This window comes from Mytilus galloprovincialis, chromosome 6 (assembly GCF_965363235.1).
Source record: "Mytilus galloprovincialis chromosome 6, xbMytGall1.hap1.1, whole genome shotgun sequence".
In the NCBI taxonomy this organism is placed as follows: Eukaryota; Metazoa; Mollusca; class Bivalvia; order Mytilida; family Mytilidae; genus Mytilus; species Mytilus galloprovincialis.
In genome coordinates, this window is record NC_134843.1 from 41,168,119 (window position 1) to 41,187,005 (window position 18,887).

The following is an 18,887-nucleotide window of genomic DNA, read 5'->3' on the forward strand; positions in this document are numbered from 1 at the left end:
GAGTATATTTTTTTTTCTCAATTCTTTAGCATTCATTCTTATTTTTAGCCATCTCAGTTTTTGTTAAATATCTTAGATGTACTGTACTTTGACTTGCATATTGTGAACACAAACAGAAGACTTTTAGATATTCACCTTTGAACATTATTAAAATTTGGTCTTATATTTCCTTGTTGATGTAAGTGGACATCCTGTTAGTTGCTAAGCTGTTTAGGTTTTTATTGTGCGTGTACTTTACTTTAAAAAGATAGAAGTAGATGGAAGTCTATGCACAAATAAAATTTGTTCAACCCTAACATATTTTGTGCCAGTACCAAGTCAGGATATCTGGATCTACATTGTATATACAGTGTAACCTGTGTTATCAGACACACTGGGGGACCAGGAAAAAATGCCAGATTAAGCAGAGTTTCAGAATACTCAGGTTTTTTCTGCAAGGATAGGCATATGTTGGAACCATGAAAATGTGTCTGTTAAAGCAGGATGTTAAAATACTCAGGTGACAGATCAGGCAGGTATACACTGTAGATATAAGAAAGTAGTGGTATGAGTACCAATGAAACTCTTTTGTAAGCTGTTTTTGGCAAATCTCTTTTCTCAGAGGAATGCATTATTTGATGTATATGGTTTTCTCTAATTTTTGTGCTATTTTCACATTTCTTGACCAGTGTGAGAAAAATATTTCTCCTCACTAGTGAAAAATCTGTTCTTGGCAAATTTTCTTATTGTGACGTCATGAAAAAAGGCAACCATGCCTGATGACGTCACATCAAAAGTTCACAACTTTCCTCAAATCTTTGAAAAGGAAGGATAAAAATCAGAAGAAAAACAGATTCCACCCCTGTAACTCGTGTATTACGATATTTCTCCACTCTCAACAGTTAAATTTTAAATATTAAGAAAGCTTGGCAAGCCTTGCACTTTAATATTAAAATTTAACTGTCTCGAGGGGAGAAATATTGTATACACTTGTTGCAGTTGTAGTCTATATAACTTACCTCCTTTACTGGTGTAATAGGTTTTTCTTCTTTATCTTCTGGTTCTTTCTCATCACTTGCTGGTGCAGTTCTGGTAAATTGTTAAAAAAATGTTTAAAATTGAACACAGTGCAGTTGGAAGATTTGTATAGGTGCATTTCAACACATTTGTACAGTCAAAATTGTTTTTTTTTTTATATAAAATTGTATAGATAATTCTTGTTTTTGATAGTTAACTGTGTTGTCAATTCATTACCAGCATTTGTAAATCACTTGTTGGTTGCTTTAAACATCCAGTGGCAAACATTTCATGGGGAGGAGGGGGATTTAGACTGCAACTGGGAAATGAGGGTATATTGGATCTTAATATGCACAGCACTCTCTTCACAAGGCATGGGATTAAACCTCCCAATTTTGAGCGAAAGTGGCTGCATACTTGTACATTTTACCCAACCATTAGAACGATTCCCCTTTTGCAAGGGTTGAAGAAGATCATATTTCTATTCCCAAGTCATCCTTGGGGGTATAACCAGCAAATTATGTTTTGGCTTTAAAAAGACATGACTTATTCCTTTTGAAAAAACAGCCTCAGATAAGCATTGTTATAATTGTTTGGTATGTTAGGAACATGATGGATGCATATTTATGACTTTAAATCTCAGCTATTTTATATTTGTCTTTACAGTACTTACTCTCCTATTTCCTGGTCAGCATCAGAACCTTCAGTGTCTTTGTTATCAGCCAGCAATGGTACCTTCTTTTCCCTGTAACAGATAAAATAATGAATAAAATTGTTTATAGTTTTGGTATTATGGTAACAAATAAAGTGAGTCATGAAACAGTACACTGTGGTTTTCATCACTGGAAATCCTTCATAATAAGGGACGACACAAAAGTTCAATAGGATAAAAACTTAATTCACATTGTTTTTTCACTGGACCCCCCCCCCCCTTTACTTAATTTGGGAAAAATTGATTATCAATTTTAGATTAACAAAACTTGCAGCAATATTGACCCCCCACCCCCAAACTATTTGATTTAAGTTTTTTATCCTACATCGATCTTTTGATGTCGTCCCTAAATCAGTTTAGGACTAAACTCAATAAATTTTGTATTACAATGTACAAACAACATAAATGCATTTACAACTAAAGCAATCACCTATCTGCCAACTTCTCAAAATCTCCATGGATGATTTTAAATACAAGATCACCTAAGGCATTTCTTAAACATTTCAATTTCAGAAGTTTTTTAATTTAATAATCTAATTTATTTTGTTAAATAATAATTATGTATGTGCTTCAATGCCGTTTTTGTCCCTTGAAATTGTTTTTTTTTAATTGGTCTTGTATATGGGGTATACAAGTCTGACCAACACTTTCTTTGGGGAAATCCCCAATAAATCCTGCAAGGTGGCAGGTCTGGTAAAGGCAAAAAGATCTTTACATTAGAAAAGATTTAACATAAGAAATTATATATACAAAAGTTTACTGACTTAGTTTTTAAAAACAAAGAAAAACACATTTTTTTTTCATTGTAGGCTTTAACCAGCACTTATTACACAACAATCAAAATTTTAAAATGCATATACAGTGACAAAAATCAATTGAGATGCAGCCTAATAATCTACTTTTGAAAATACATTTTCCTCATGGGAATACATAACATAATCATGATATCACTTTTTCTAATTCTCATGCATGCAAATAAGTACTTCAAATCAACCTTCAATTTCATGCAATTACTAGTATTAAATGCACCAAAATCTGCTTTATATTTGGCTTTCTGAAATTTCGGCAATGAGCATTCCTGATAAATTTTAATGAAACACATGTATGCTTGTTAATGATTTCATTTGTTTTTCATAACCACTGGGTTATAACTATCTGTCTCTAAGGGTATCAACCACCTGTGGTAAGTTGGATCATATATTTGTTAGTTTGCTTTAAAGTGCCACTTTCAGCCCCCTAGAGTATATCATTGCCTGCCTCGAGCTGCAGGATTTTCTCTCTACATTGAATTCACATTAGTAGTCTTGTATGTTTTCTGCTCTTTGGTCAGGTTGTTGTCTCTTTGACACACTCCCTATCTCCATTCACAATTCTACCAATATTATTTAATTCCAAAGCTCGATTTCACTTAATTTCAAAGCTCAATTTCACTTAATTTCAAAGCTCAATTTTTCACTTAATTTCAAAGCTCAATTTCACTTCGTTCACAAGATCAAGATCACTTGATTTGTCAAAAATCTGTCAATCAATTATAAATAATAGAAATCAGACCAATCTTACAATGGGAACAGGTGATCAAGACAATCTTTATTATCCTGATAAAGAGTAATTTCTCGCAATTTGATTGGCTGATATTGTCCTTTTAAATTTCAGTACAATTTTTTATTACGTCAATTGGAATTATCTCCCTTATTTATTACGTCAATTGAAATTATCTCTCTTGTACCATTGACCTAATAAAAAAAATTGAGTTGCTTAATAGTCCTTATATTTTTAATTTTTCACAGTTTTAGATTAAATATCTAAACTATATTTGGTCGATATTGTCCTCATATTGAATTTGAATGTGAAAATATGTAATATAACAAAATCAGGATAAATATGTTACACAGTGTTCAATTGTCCTAATACGGAATTTATCGCCTCACCCGATATGAATTTTATTGACCTGATAAATTCTCTTATTAGGAGAATTGCACACTGTGTAACTAATAATATTATGCTTTTATCCCTTATCATGTTAGTAAAATCACATGACACACCAGCTCAACACCATGTGTAAGCCATGCTTAAAACTGCATTTTTCTTGGTATTACATGCCAACAAACATTTGATAATAACAAAAATATCATCCTGTCAATAAATATTTTCCTCCATCATTAGGAAAAAATAAAACTGCACATATCAACATGCTGCTTTATATGATTACTTTGTCTTAGAATCTATAACTTTATATATTTTCCTCCAACTTCATGCAGTGAGTAGAAAACATTTGCAAATGCAAATTAATACTGAAACTTTCCTCCACCATCAATAGGAATGCTTCAAAAACAAATCTCAACAAGGTACAAGGGCATTATTAATAAGTAGTTGTTGTTTAGATTTCAGTACTTTCAATCTTTTGTCAATCACATGCAGTTACATGTTCCCTCATTCAGGCACAAATTGTTTCCTCCACCAATAACACAAATGCCTTAAAAATGCAGCTCCAACAAGAAAAACCAGGGTGTTTATATATATTGGGTTGCTGCTGTTTGAATGCAGCATTTTGCATATCTTAAATCACATGCAGTTAGTTGTGAACATTTGCAGCATTCTGTGAATGCTTACTCATCATCCTTGAAGTCTAACTGCTTTTTGACTGTCTTTTTCTTTTCAACAGTTTCCTTTGGTTCGTCTGTATTAGTTTGCTTTGGTTCAATTGGTTTCTGATGTTTTGGTTCAACTGGTTTCTGCTGCTTTGGTTCAACTTGTTTCTGCTGCTTTGGTTCAATTTGTTTCTGTTGTTTTGGTTCAACTGTATTATGTTGCTTTGGTTCAACTGGTTTCTGTTGTGTTGTTTCAGCTGGTTTCTGTTGTGTTGGTTCAACTGGTTTCAGCTTTGTTAGTTCAACTGGTTTCTGTTGTTTTGGTTCAACTGGTTTTGGCTCACCATTTATTACTGTAGAAATGACTGGTTCCTTGTTTATTTCCTGTTTGCTGTTTTCTGGCTTCTGATTAGTTGTTTTTGACTGAGATTGAATATTTGAACTTTTTACATCCTTTTCAGTTTGATCAGATTTTATTTTGTTATTTTGTGTCTGATCTTTTGGTGCTTCTGTCTTAGAAACAGCTGACTGTGTTTTCACATCTGATCTTTCTTTCTCTAATTTGTCACCCAGAGGTTTCTCAGATGACTCAATTTTTGGTTCAGAAGACAAATTAGATGTTGCAATGCCATTTTTCTTCACTCCATTATTCTTTTCAGCTTCCTTAGTTACACTGACTGGTTCCTCCTTTTTCTTTTCCTGAATTTCATCAGGAGTGCTTTTGGACTTTTCTTCCTTATTTAGGTCTTGTAATTTAACTCCATTTTTGTTCTGTTCTTGTGATTTTACAGTTTTCCTGAGATAATTATAATTTTTAAAAGTATTTCTGAGAGAAAATAAATAGTATTTATTTTGCCTATAGAGAAACATTAATTTTGCAATGATTCTGATATAGTCTTCACTTTTCAATAATTAACATATCTGTCATTTGCAAAAGTTACTTCCCAACCAAAAAATAAAGAAAAGAAAAGAGAAAATAATTTCAAACTAAATCTTCTTGTGATGGTTCAGGTAAAGCTTGGGTTGAACGGTCGATCGCAGTTGAATAAGAGGGTTACCTTGAGTTTACCATCCAATAAGGTCCTTATGAAAGATTTAATTTATGACTTATCCAATTTACTTGCTAGGTAAGGTCTTTAGAAGTTCATGGGTATATTCAAAAAGCTTTAATTTTCCAGATTTTTTATTCAATGCTGCTTATATACAACAAAATAACTTCCTTTTGGCACATCACATTATGAATTACTAAGTTATGCAATACTGGTATTACAAGTCAGTTATGGTCTAATATTTTTATACCAATTTTTAGCATGGTAAACTTTGACCCCAATCACTGATTCAGAAAATTGGTCTATAGGGATTCAATATTTAGCCTTTATCCAAAAAAGGTTAACTTGAAAGCCTATAATTTACTTTTATGAAGCAATTTTTTACATCAGGGTTAAAATCTTTTGAAATAGATCCATTTAAGAACCAAATTAGGGCCTTTTTATATATCAAGTTTAATTTAATTTAATTTCATATTTTGGTCATTTGTTTTAGTAATCTCAGTTTTTCTAGAAAGGCTAGATTAGTTTGGTTTGATCCTGTAAAATTACAAAAAAAAAACATCATTGGCCCTTGTAAGAACAAACATTGACTAGACCAAGAAATCCTAATTATAACTGTACATAAAAGTAATGTAATCTTCACAGTACTATTTTGACTATGGAACCTGAGCTCTATCTTACCCATCAGCATCTCCTTCCTCAATTATCTTCTCCTTACTCCTGGTTTCCATGGAACCAGTCCTGCCAACCCTCTCTTTGATACACATGAAAACCCCACACTTCCTCTTGTAGTAACATGTGACATCAATCACAATAAACAAGATGATAACTACGATAATGATGATTGCAATCACGATTCCAAGTGGGACTTGTTGGGCTATAAATAAAACAGGTTAATATTAAAAGTTGATCATAATAAGGCAGCAACCATTTGATTTTCTGGGGGGGGGCTATGGGTTTTTTTTCTGGACAAATATTTTTTTTCGCCTGCGGCGAAAAACAATCTATTTTTTTCGCGACAAGTCGAAAACAATTTTTTTCTTTCAATTTTAGCATTACATATAGTGGCAGCTGAGGGTGAAACAAACAATTTTTTTTTCTCAGAATCAAAAACAAATTATTTTTTTCTCCAAAAACTGGAAACAAACTTTTTTTTCCAAAAAAAACCATAGCCCCCCCCAGAAAATCAAATGGTTGCTGCCTAAATGATTAAAAGAGTTTTACATTTCAAACAACAATAAATTTCTAAATTATTAATTTAAGCACAATTTCCAGTTGAATACAATTACAGCATAAATCAATTATATAATTTTCAAAAATACCAAAACTTATCCGTTACGTTAAGATTTTTGTAAATTCATGAAAAACCAAAAACCCAAACTCCAATAAACTGAAGTGTACGCAGTTCTTACTTAATTATAGATGTTCTATAGAAAATAAAGACATCAACACCCATGTTATACAAAAATGATAAGACTTTTAATATTATGTCTACATGTTTGACCACAATTGAATGGTGTCATCAGGATTATAAATGATTTATTTGTTTTTTTTCTCATTGAGAATTTGTAAAATATTTGCTGTAATGTGATGTGTTTGCCAAACCCTAGTAAAATAGAGCAAATTAAAATCATTTTTTTTATGTTCTGCACTAAGGAATTTAAAAAGCTTCACTAATTGGCAATAATATATTAACATATTTCTTGACTACATTTTTGTCTGTGTTAAAAATTAATAACTTTTTTACATAAAAATGTAAGTCTAGTGTGCATATTAGTGAAGTTCGTTAAATTATAAGAAATCAGAGAATGCATAATGTGGTTTTTCTTTTACAAATTGTGATTTGGATGGAGAGTTGTCTCATTGGCACTCATACTACATCTTCTTATATCTATAAACCTATAATCTTTTAGTGGGACGTTGATCACTGACTACCATGTTTAATTTGTCACTATTAAATTATTTAAAAGGGGTTGTCTAGTGGTTGTTGGTGGTTGTTGGCCATGTGCTGTTTGTTTTTCTTTTCATTGTGGTTTTTAATTTCCAATTTCGAATCTTCTGCTTTTTTTTTTTAAACCAGTTGCTTTTGTCAAAATAAAAGTCTCTCCTACTGACAAGACCAAAATCAAAAGACTAAACAAAAACTTACATGTAACCCTGAAAACATATCATAAAGTTTATGCCAAGAAATAATCATTTCTCATTGTACGAAACATATCAGTTACACATAACTTACCCTGTTATTCTGCAAACAGACATGCAGACAACATGCACAAAATATGCACAACATCAAAATATCTAGAATAAATAAACATATACTATACAACAAATAAAAGAAGAGGCCCCTCATGGGGGGTCCTAGTAATCACATAATCACCATTTTTTTGCCAATATAATCACATAATCATTAAATATTTGCTTATCTTTAGTAATCAAATAATCATAAACTAAAAATACAGTCCTAGGTAATCAAATAATCATGAAATATTTGGCTTAATAATCAAATAATCATTAAAAAAACGGCCAAGTAATCACATAATCAAAAACCCCATGAGGGCCCTCAAAGAACGATGCAAAAAATTAGTTAAAAAAGATATGATAAAATGCATCACGATACATATTAGTGTAACAATATTTACTACAGCTAAGCTAAAACTATTATTTATTTTTAAAACTTTAATTTAAATGCTATCAACATTTTCAACTATTTCAGAAAAAATGATTTTTTGCATGAAAAGTTTGATATTTCTGAAACATTACTGATTGCATAAACTTTAATATAAAATTGGAAAATAATATCATCTATCAATTGTTTTTTTGTGATGGTTTAAAGTATTCGACCAAAATAGTCACTTATTTCCAAGAAATATATTTAATATCTATAAGTGAATTGTCTGTTTTCCAGGAGTTTCTCAACTTAAACTACCGGTACATCTAAATAATTCTGACAGTTTGTAATCTCTTTTTTCTATTCTTTTTTTTTAATTTAACAATATCTTGTGGGCAAATAAGATTGTTTTGTAAATAAAAATAAGAAGATTTTTTGCTATGTTAACTTACAATTAAAATTTACAATATGAGAACAGTAATTGAGTACAAAATCTTGCAAATTGTAGAAAATATATTAATTGACATTTTTGCAATAAATGTTAAATGGATGATCATTTCTTATGTTTTGTTTTACAGACAGATTAATTAGAACATGCATAAACTACTTTTTCCTACTGTTAATAACAACAATAAATATATATCACCAAAAAGTGCATCATATAAAAGAGCAAGTGTCAGTGAATATACAACATGCAGAGTAAATAGAAGACAAAACAATTTCCTTGACACAACTTATCTTTTAAACTTCTTTGACCGTCAAAACATGCAGTTGGGGAATGCAATACAAAAAGCCAACCAAATCAGACCAAATAACTTTCAGAAACCTCAACCAGCTGTATAAGCCATGGACCAACGAAAAAGCCTTAGTGAAATATATAGGAATACAAGCATGGAAATGCAAAGCTATTTTTTTCAAAGTCTTTTTTTTTTTTAATTTACTGTTAATTTTTCCTGGATGTTAAATTACAATTATTGAAAAACATTTCAGATTTTGTTTTTCAGTTGTGTTAAATTATATCCATTTTGTCTAGCTTCATTTAATTTGTTATATATAAAGCTAATGAACTTAAAATTATAAAGGAGGATTTATTTAGTTCACATTAATTTCCATAGTTTCACAGTAAGCAATTTTGTTTTAAAAACAGCTTACAATTTTTCAAAAAGATCTTGCAAACACAAATTCTTCAGATTTACAAAAATTACAAGACAATATGGATATATTCCAAGACCCTATTATAATCTGAGACTACTATAATGTGTTATAGAAGTCTCAGCTATAAAATTATGTATTAATAATTTAAAACTTATCTAAGCAAACAATTGTAGCTGCATTGTTTCCATACGTGAATTATCAGGAGTGCTTGCATTTAATCATTTTTTTAAGCAAAATCCATAAATAAAATATAGCTGCAAGTATTTTTTGAATAACCTGACCCTATGCTATTAAGAAAAGCTAACAATCAGCAGTTATTTATCTTGCGGGCAGCGCAATAAAAATATGTTAAGCAATTAGGTCATAACAGAAATGTTTTCTTTGTCAGAGTTTGTTTGAAGTTCTGATGTAAAGTGACTGATAAATATTATCACTCTTTGTCATTCACAAAGCAGCGCAGAGATTATTTCAGATTCTCAATTCATAAAATGTGAAGCATTATTATCTCCCTTAGTAATGTGACAAAAGGGAGACAATTTGGTACTGGTCATATTTTTTAAACATATTTAGTCTTTGATGTATTGCCCAATTGACACACATCCAATGTGCTAATTTGAAATTACTTAGTACTATTTGCTCTGAATAATAAAGAAATGTACTGTACTGGAAACTTGCAGATAACAGCAGATCTTTAAGCCACATTCTTATTTAAATTTTACCATAGTTTAATAGAGAAAGAAGACATTTTATATTCATCAAATAGGGGTTATCTTACCTTGGTCTCTAGATTTCCAGAATTACGGTAGTATCAATCCTTTGTTTCCATTATAAAATTTAGTCTGTTATTACCGGTACACAAATTGTTTGGGTATGTTGAAAGAGTCACTCGATCTTGTTCAATATCAAGAAATGTTTACAATGTGTTCATTTAAGAATAGCACAAACTGTTACTGCACTAGTTTTTTCTCTTCCAAAACTATGATCACATGATCACAATTCTCATTTTTCATTGGCTCATTGTATTAATACTTTTAAGTTTCTAAAGAATGCAATACCTACATTTGGTCTCTGATGGACTGTTTGTTTCATTGGCAATTATACTGCATCTTCTGATTTTTATATTAGATTGCAAATTATATATTATTGTATAGCAATATAATATTTCCCACAGAAAGTAACCAAAAGTTAGCGTGCAATAAGTCTTCAAAATTCATGACGTCATCAACGACAAAATCTTAGTTTATACCAATTTTTACTTTTAAATATTATACTGCTATACAATAAAAGGGTTATTGCAGAAGAACATCGTAGAACATATATAGGACCTACATTTTGTCCGACACCCTATGATAAAGTTTTTAATGATGTTTTAATTCCCACAATCCCTGGTTACTAAACAAAACCAAAACGTCAATCTTGAACTATATCTACTTCTAAAGTGATAGGCATTGGGAAAGTTTGTGGCAGATATACAGCCTTGTATGATACAATAACCCTTTCACCTTTAAATCTTTGATTTTATAAGGGGGCTTGCTTCTTGCAATTGAATAATGATGAAATTTTTTTTCTTCCAAAATGGTACTTCAGCTCTGTACAAAATTTCAGGACAAAACTGATACAAGTCACTTTAACCAAGTCATTTTACATACAGAAATTTCAAAACAAAACTCTACATAAAGTGGTTAGATGGATCTACCAGAAGAGTTAGTGTCTTGGGGTTTTTTGCTTGGTTTTGGAGTTTTTTCTTCTACTGGTGCTTCTGTTGTTGGTTGGTCTGAAGAAAAGTAACAGAAAAAAATTCACAAAATGTTGATTTGATACTTAATAATGTATATAATGAAAAGGTGAATCCATGGCCAGATCTAACCAATGAAAACCAACAAAAATAGCCACAAACCCTTGACCTCAAATAGCCATGAAACTATGACCTGATATGGAGACAATGACAAATACCCCAAAAAAGTCATGAACCCACGACATGATATAAAGACAAAACAAAATCCCCCTCAAAAAGCCATAACAACAAAAATATCTGAACTGTTATGAAACCTTTGATTTCTTGGCATACCAAAAACCACAAAACTTAACTACCTTATTCTCTCTCTCTCACAAATTTTTGATCACTTCAGAAGCAAAATACTCGCATCACATTTACATCTTCACCCAAATCTCAAAACCATGAATAATCGCAACAGGTATCCAATTTTGTCAAGCCGAAGCTAGACATAAATTGATCTACCTTTTATTTTTGTAAACTTCAATGACCTGCATTCAATTATCTTCAGAGTACAGATGATGGTCATCTTTTATCATACATTTACCAATCTTTAATCAACATTCACCAATTTTCCATCATACATTTACCCATCTTCTTTCATAGAACTACCAATCTTCAATCATATATTTACCAATTTTCTATCAAACATTAACCAATCTTCTATCATACATTTACCAAACTACTTTTATACATTATCTTATCTTCTATCAAGGTTTACAAAACTACTATCATACAATTACCAATTTTCTAGCATACATTTACCAAACTACTATCATACAATTACCAATCTTCTATCATACATTTACTAATCTTTTATCATACATTTACCAATCTTCTATGACTCATTTACCAATGTTCTATCATAATGTTACCAATCTTCTATCCTACATTTACCAAACAACTATCATATATTTACCAAACAACTATCATACAATTACTAATCTTTTTTCATACATTGGCCAATTTTCTATTATTCATTTACCAATATTCTATCATAATGTCACCAATCTTCTATCATACATTTACCAAATCTTATATCATAATGTTACCAATCATCTATCATAAATTTTAACAATCATCACTTTTCATTTGTTTTTGGAGACTTACAACATATCTCTTATCAGTCTGTTCTCTTCTAGTTTTTACTCTTTAAACCACAATTTCCATTGTGTATTTTGATATAAGCTGATAAATTTTCAAACATTTTTGACCTGAATTATACATTTCCCCCAATTCTCTTTTTTTAACTGCTAAAACTATAATAAACAACAATGCATATTTTGAACAGCTGTATCTTCAGCTTTTATTTTTTCACAAGTGTAAAATACTGTATTTTAAATCAAGACACATACATGTATTCAGAACATCTAAGAACTACAATTAATCTTTCTCACACCGACATTAATTTAATAACAAAATAAAAACAGATGACTTTATGCGTATACAATTAAAGCACAATGATTAAGGTTATATAAATTCTTGTTATATGTGTTATAAGTAACTAGTATCTCAAATGTTTTCAACACTAAACAATTAATGGTAAGCTATGCATGACACAGCATGATACGACTGAAGACAGTTGACAATAGTTTCTCTTGAGCCTGTCAATTCAAAAATTGCCAACTGACTATTAAAATTCACAGGATTTTCATCTTTATACTCTACAAGATTTTTTTTTTCTTTCATATTTCAGAAAAAAAAAATAAATTGGTCCCTTTCTGGAAATATTATGATCTATATTAAATTATCTGAAAGATACTTATATCTTTGATAGATTGACTGATTTATGATTGCTTAAATAAAGCACAAACAGCTACATATCAAGATGATTCGATAATATAAATCTTTGAAAATCACTTTTTGATTAAGGGAAAAATGTGATACAAAAATATTCCAAGATTCTTTTGTTATTTTGTAAAAGGAACTTTTTGTGTGGTTTTGTTGTCTCTAACAAATAAACTTCTATGACATACCAATACATGTACTGTAGTTTAATAAAAAAGAAATTTCGATGATGGGCTACCAAACCTTTTGGTCTGTAGTATTTCGTTTAATAATGAAGAACAGAAATAAGTTGATGAATAACCAGATGCTCCGCAGGGCGTAGCTTTATACGACCGCAGAGGTTGAACCCTGAACGGTTGGGGCAAGTATGGACACAACATTCAAGCTGGATTCAGCTCTAAATTTGGATTGTGATTAAATAGTTGACACAGCATAGGTTTCTGACACAGAATGAATGTGTTCTAATGAACTTAAAATTTTTGTTTTCTCTTAGAGCAATTCACTATGCTGTTGAATATTAATCCTCTCAAAAAAATGTTTGAAGAAATTTTCTTTTTTATTTATGAAATTTCAAATGAGAAAAATTGAACCCAATTTTTTTAATCACATCCCCCTTTCCCTTATTCCAAAACTAATCTCAATTAAAATTTCTAATGGAGTTTGCAACAATAACTACTCATTTAAATACATCATAAAATATTAAGATGTAAAAAAACTGCTTGTTATCACTGAATGGTAAAGATTATTTTAATTTATCAGTTGGTAGTAAAAAGTGAATATACATTGTATATTGTATATAACAAAGATTTAAGTTGATTCTGGACAAAGAAAGATAACTCCAATTAAAAAAAAATCTTGCTATTGCACAATATTTTGCAATTAGATATTTCTTGCTTACTATTCTGGACAAAGAAAGATAACTCTAATTAAAAAAAAATTTGCTATTTCACAATATTGTGCAATTAGATATTTCTTGCCATTGTGCAATACTGTGCAATTGAAAAGACTTGCTATTGCACAATACTTAATATAATAATTTTAGATCCTGATTTGGACCAACTTGAAAACTGGGCCCATAATAAAAAATCTAAGTACATTTTTGGATTCAGCATATCAAAGAACCCCAAGATTTCAATTTTTGTTAAAATCAGACTAAGTTTAATTTTGGACCCTTTGGACTTTAGTGTAGACCAATTTGAAAACAGGACCAAAATGAAGAATCTACATACACAGTTAGATTTGGTATATCAAAGAACCCCATTTATTCAATTTTTGATGAAATCAAACAAAGTTTAATTTTGGACCCCGATTTGGACCAACTTGAAAACTGGGCCAATAATCAAGAATCTAAGTACATTTTTTAGATTCAGCATATCAAAGAACCGAACTGATTCATTTTTTGTCAAAATCAAACTAAGTTTAATTTTGGACCCTTTGGACCTTAATGTAGACCAATTTGAAAACGGGACCAAAAGTTAAGAATCTACATACACAGTCATGACAGTTAGATTCGACATATCAAAGAACCCCAATTATTCAATTTTGATGAAATCAAACAAAGTTTAATTTTGGACCCTTTGGGCCCCTTATTCTGTTGGGACCAAAACTCCCAAAATCAATACCAACCTTCCTTTTATGGTCATAAACCTTGTGTTTAAATTTCATAGATTTCTATTTACTTATACTAACGTTATGGTGCGAAAACCAAGAAAAATGCTTATTTGGGTCCCTTTTTGGCCCCTAATTCCTAAACTGTTGGGACCTAAACTCCCAAAATCAATACCAACCTTCCTTTTGTAGTCATTAACATTGTGTTTAAATTTCATTGATTTTTATTTACTTAAACTAAAGTTATTGTGCGAAAACCAAGAATAATGCTTATTTGGGCCCTTTTTTGGCCCCTAATTCCTAAACTGTTGAAACCAAAACTCCCAAAATCAATCCCAACCGTTCTTTTGTGGTCATAAACCTTGTGTCAAAATTTCATAGATTTCTATTAACTTAAACTAAAGTTATAGTGCGAAAACCAAGAAAATGCTTATTTGGGCCCTTTTTGGCCCCTAATTCCTAAAATGTTGGGACCAAAACTCCCAAAATCAATACCAACCTTCCTTTTGTGGTCATAAACCTTGTGTTAAAATTTCATAGATTTCCATTCACTTTTACTTAAGTTAGAGTGCGAAAACTAAAAGTATTCGGACGACGACGACGACGACGCAGACGACGACGCCAACGTGATAGCAATATACGACGAAAAATTTTTCAAATTTTGCGGTCGTATAATTATTCCTATATCATTCAATTTCTTGGTTTTTTTTTAAAGAAACAAATAATTACTCTTTACAAAATTTCAAAATGTGTTTGAAACTGAGCCACCATATCAAAATGCCAAAACAATAAAAAGTTGTCTTTTAGAATTTTGTATTAACCTTTAGTCATTAACTTTGGTTATGACCTTGTGTCATTAACTTTGATGTTGACCTTGAGTCATTAACACTTTGGGGTGACCTTTAGTTATTTAACATTTGATATTAACCTAAAGTCATTACCTTTGATGTTGACCTTGAGTCATTAACACGTTGGGGATGACCTTTAGTTCAAAACATTTGGTGCTGAACTTGACTCATTACCACTGTGCAAATAGAATTTACCTTTTTTTTTACAAGAGTTGCAGAATATCAACCATATTTTGTCTCAAAAAATTAATCTTTTTAGTTCTGGACTCGAAACAAAATAGTAATGCCCAGGAAAGCCTCACATAATACCTGTTCCTAAGTCTTGTATGAATAAATTTTCTATTTTGAGATAATGTATAGTTCTTCTTTTTTTATTGACATATTCCTTTTGGTCAAGGAGAATACTTAACAAGTGTAAACAGTCATATAAGAGTTAAGTAGTAATACACAACTGCAAGAAATAAATAAAAAAAAAAATACACTAACAATATAAAAATATTTGAAAATGATACAAAAATTGTAGAAACTACATGATAAAGAGTGTATTGCTCACCATTTAAAAAATGAGTCATACTATTGTTTGTTATCTTTTAATTGTTTCAACTTTTCTAAAAATAAAGTTAAAAAAAAATACTATTGCAGTCTTGCATTGGATATATGCAAATCATTTTTCCTAAATTCTAAATGTTGGTTGTGGAATAGAAAAAGGGTTTGAACACCACTTTCAACACAATAGACTACTGTAAATTCAGAAATTATTGTGAGGTTTTTATTATTGAAATGCGACGGACGTGTAAATGCAATAATTTAAACTTGCATTTTGAAATATTTTATATGAATTAATCAAGATATTTCTAAAAATCATAAAAATTAAAATCGCATTGAGGTCTAAAATGACAAAATCGCAATAATAAATGCACGCAATAATTTCTGAAATTTACAGTATTGGCTATATCATGGCAGTCAGTTTTTTTTGTGGAAAACTGACAATCCTCGTCAATTAAGATAGGTGTCAAACAGGTGCCATCTGCAGGGTTATAAAAATAAAGTAGTTAATTTTCAATGGATAGTATAAGAAGATTAGGAATAATTGTAGGTTTTACTGCTTTGCAGTATCCATTTAATTATATTTGATGATGGCTATTCAAAAAGATATTGAATGGGGAGTGCTTAGGGACACCAAATGAGGATGAAGGGATAAAAATGGATTCAGGAATGATGGACAACAAATGATGCAATTAGCTTACATATATAGCTCAGGTATAAATGTTCAATAGGGACTATAAAAGTAAAGCAAACTATCTTCTATTTGATTGCCGCATTTAAATAAATTATACAAAATACTATACAAAAAATATATACATTATCATTATGCTAAGAAAATTTTACAATAATTTTGTATACATTAATCATGACACAAAATTTAATGGCTTTTTCTGGAAGCTTATTTTTTCCTTAATTTTCCCATACAAAACTCTTTCAAGATATTATTATTGCAATTAGGACACATTTCTTATATCCATATCTATTAATTTCAGATTATCCTTTTCATTTTCTATGTATTAATGTACTTAAATATTCTTTAAAGGAATGTTATTTTGATCATTCCCTCTTTTTCCAATTTCAAGAATTGTTTCCCTTTGCTTGTATCAGAGTTATCTTTCTTTTAGGGTAGGTGACCTAAACCTTTATTCAAAGGAAATAAAGTTAAATGTTGAATTAACAGTCAAGTTTAAAAAAACATTTAACTTTATTTAAATTTAAATTACCTACCCAAAGGGAAATAAACTCTTACAAAATTTAATTTTTAAAAGAGGGAATAATGTCAAAGGAATGACACTTGAAGAGTTTGTTACTAAATTCATGATTTGACATACACCAGCGACAGAAAGATACTACTTATAAAGGCAACCGGATATATTACAGAGCTGGCTTAAAATTTTAAGAAAATATTTGATTAGTAAATGTACAGTTGTTTTTTTGTAAACCAGCCTTTATCTTAAACAGTGTAACTCAATTCAATGCTATTTTTCAATATTGATCCAAAACCAAAAAATACTGAAAAATTACCAGCAATGATACCAGTGGCGGATCCAGAAATTTTCATAAGTGGGGGCCCACTGACTGACCTAAGAGGGGGCCCGCTCCAGTCACGCTTCAGTGATTCCCTATATAAGCAACCAAATTTTTTCCCAAAAAGGGGGGGCCCGGGCCCCCTGGGCCCCCCCCTAAATTCGCCTCTGGATACCACTTAAAGTCTTAAAATATCATTTGTTGTTTAACTGGTTCTCTTTGAGATCTAGATACAGTGGATTTTTCCAACATTTACTTGCAGTTTTAATCTTGAATTTATCTCAACATAAATTTCAAAATCTTCCTGAATTTTCTTCTTTTTATAAAACCTGAGTGAAATCTTAACTTAATATTTTGATTACTAATAACTTGGGCATAGCTTAAAATGAAATAGCTACACTGCAAAAAAATGATCAGAATTAAGCCTAAACTAGAATTAAGCTTAAACTGGTTAAAATGTCTATGAGCTTGCATCCAAGAAACCTGAGGTTAGTATATAAGTGCATAAAATTGATTAATTAAAAGATTCGAATGACTAGAAATGATTTGAAGAAAAAATGTGAGTTAAAGTTTTGAACAGGCTTAGATGTTGACATATTTTTTCTTATTCTAGTTCTTTATATATGTACGATGACTTGAATAGACTTATTCTGCTAACTGTTAGCAAAAATATTTTATACAGTCTATAAAAATCGTACTTGTTTTGGACAAGATAATTTAAAAGTTTTTAACTACCTGCTTTACTCAATTGAAGCTTATACCTATCCATTACAATTAGACAACATGTATCGACGTCGTAAGTATTTTTATCATAATCGAATAAATTATGTTTCAACTAATGAAATATCTGTAACATATCTGAATACAGACTTGTATATTACATCATTCTAATTGTTAACTAAAACCCTCGTCTTTCATTAACAAATACTCATCAACTAAATTTTATATATATTTGCCTCTCGTAGCAATACAACATAATTGAGGTACAACAGTTCTAAATCTATATGATTATATACAAAAGATTTACAAAATAATACAAAATTTACACAATATTGCACTTAATAATCAACAGCACTTTAACCAAAAATATACAGCTCTGTATACAATATGACATTTATGCAATAAGACTTCAAGAATATAGGAATTATGGGTAATGTTTTCTATTGGTCAGCTATCAGTGATAAGAATATTACAGACCAATCACAACATTTTAATGCCTGCTTTTGAAATCATTACCCAGAATGCCTCTTAATTCTGAAACAGCAAATTGCAAAAAAATGTCAGTTTGCTGATTTTTCTCACAAATAGTTCCACAGTAAGTAAACTCACAGGGAGATGCATTCAAACTCTCTTTTCAATAGCGTTGTTTAGAAGACCAGCTTTTCAAAATGATTGTAAATGTTTGATTAAAGTATAAATTGTAGAAAAGGAAAATCACTATGAAGAAAATACATGAAAATTTGAGTATTACAATAATTATCCAATGAAAATCATGATGTAATGGAAAACAACAGTTTTCAACAGTTTTACACATACAATTGTTCTTTAAGTAGAATATCAATGGCAAAATACAAAAAAAAATCAGCAGAAAAAATATTAAATGAAATTCTGATTATACAAAATTTCTGTTTAACTGTGATGTTGGCCGCACTATCAACAACTGTTTATGACTTAATAACACCAGTGGA

General features: G+C 30.3%; 1 protein-coding gene across 4 annotated transcripts in view; it reads right to left on the minus strand.

Annotated features, from left to right (window-relative positions):
* LOC143079584 (neural cell adhesion molecule 2-like) overlaps positions 1-18,887 on the minus strand; it is a 96,324-nt gene that overhangs the window by 6,636 nt on the left and 70,801 nt on the right. For 2 of the 4 annotated variants that reach the window (XM_076254995.1, XM_076254994.1), the window contains 5 exons: positions 10,805-10,882; positions 6,027-6,222; positions 4,319-5,092; positions 1,670-1,741; positions 999-1,068 (listed from right to left, as the gene is read on the minus strand). In XM_076254995.1, the coding sequence (XP_076111110.1) occupies positions 999-1,068; positions 1,670-1,741; positions 4,319-5,092; positions 6,027-6,222; positions 10,805-10,882 (1,190 nt within the window). The remainder of the gene's footprint in view (positions 1-998; positions 1,069-1,669; positions 1,742-4,318; positions 5,093-6,026; positions 6,223-10,804; positions 10,883-18,887) is intronic. The other 2 variants (XM_076254996.1, XM_076254997.1) reach the window with 2 other exon arrangements.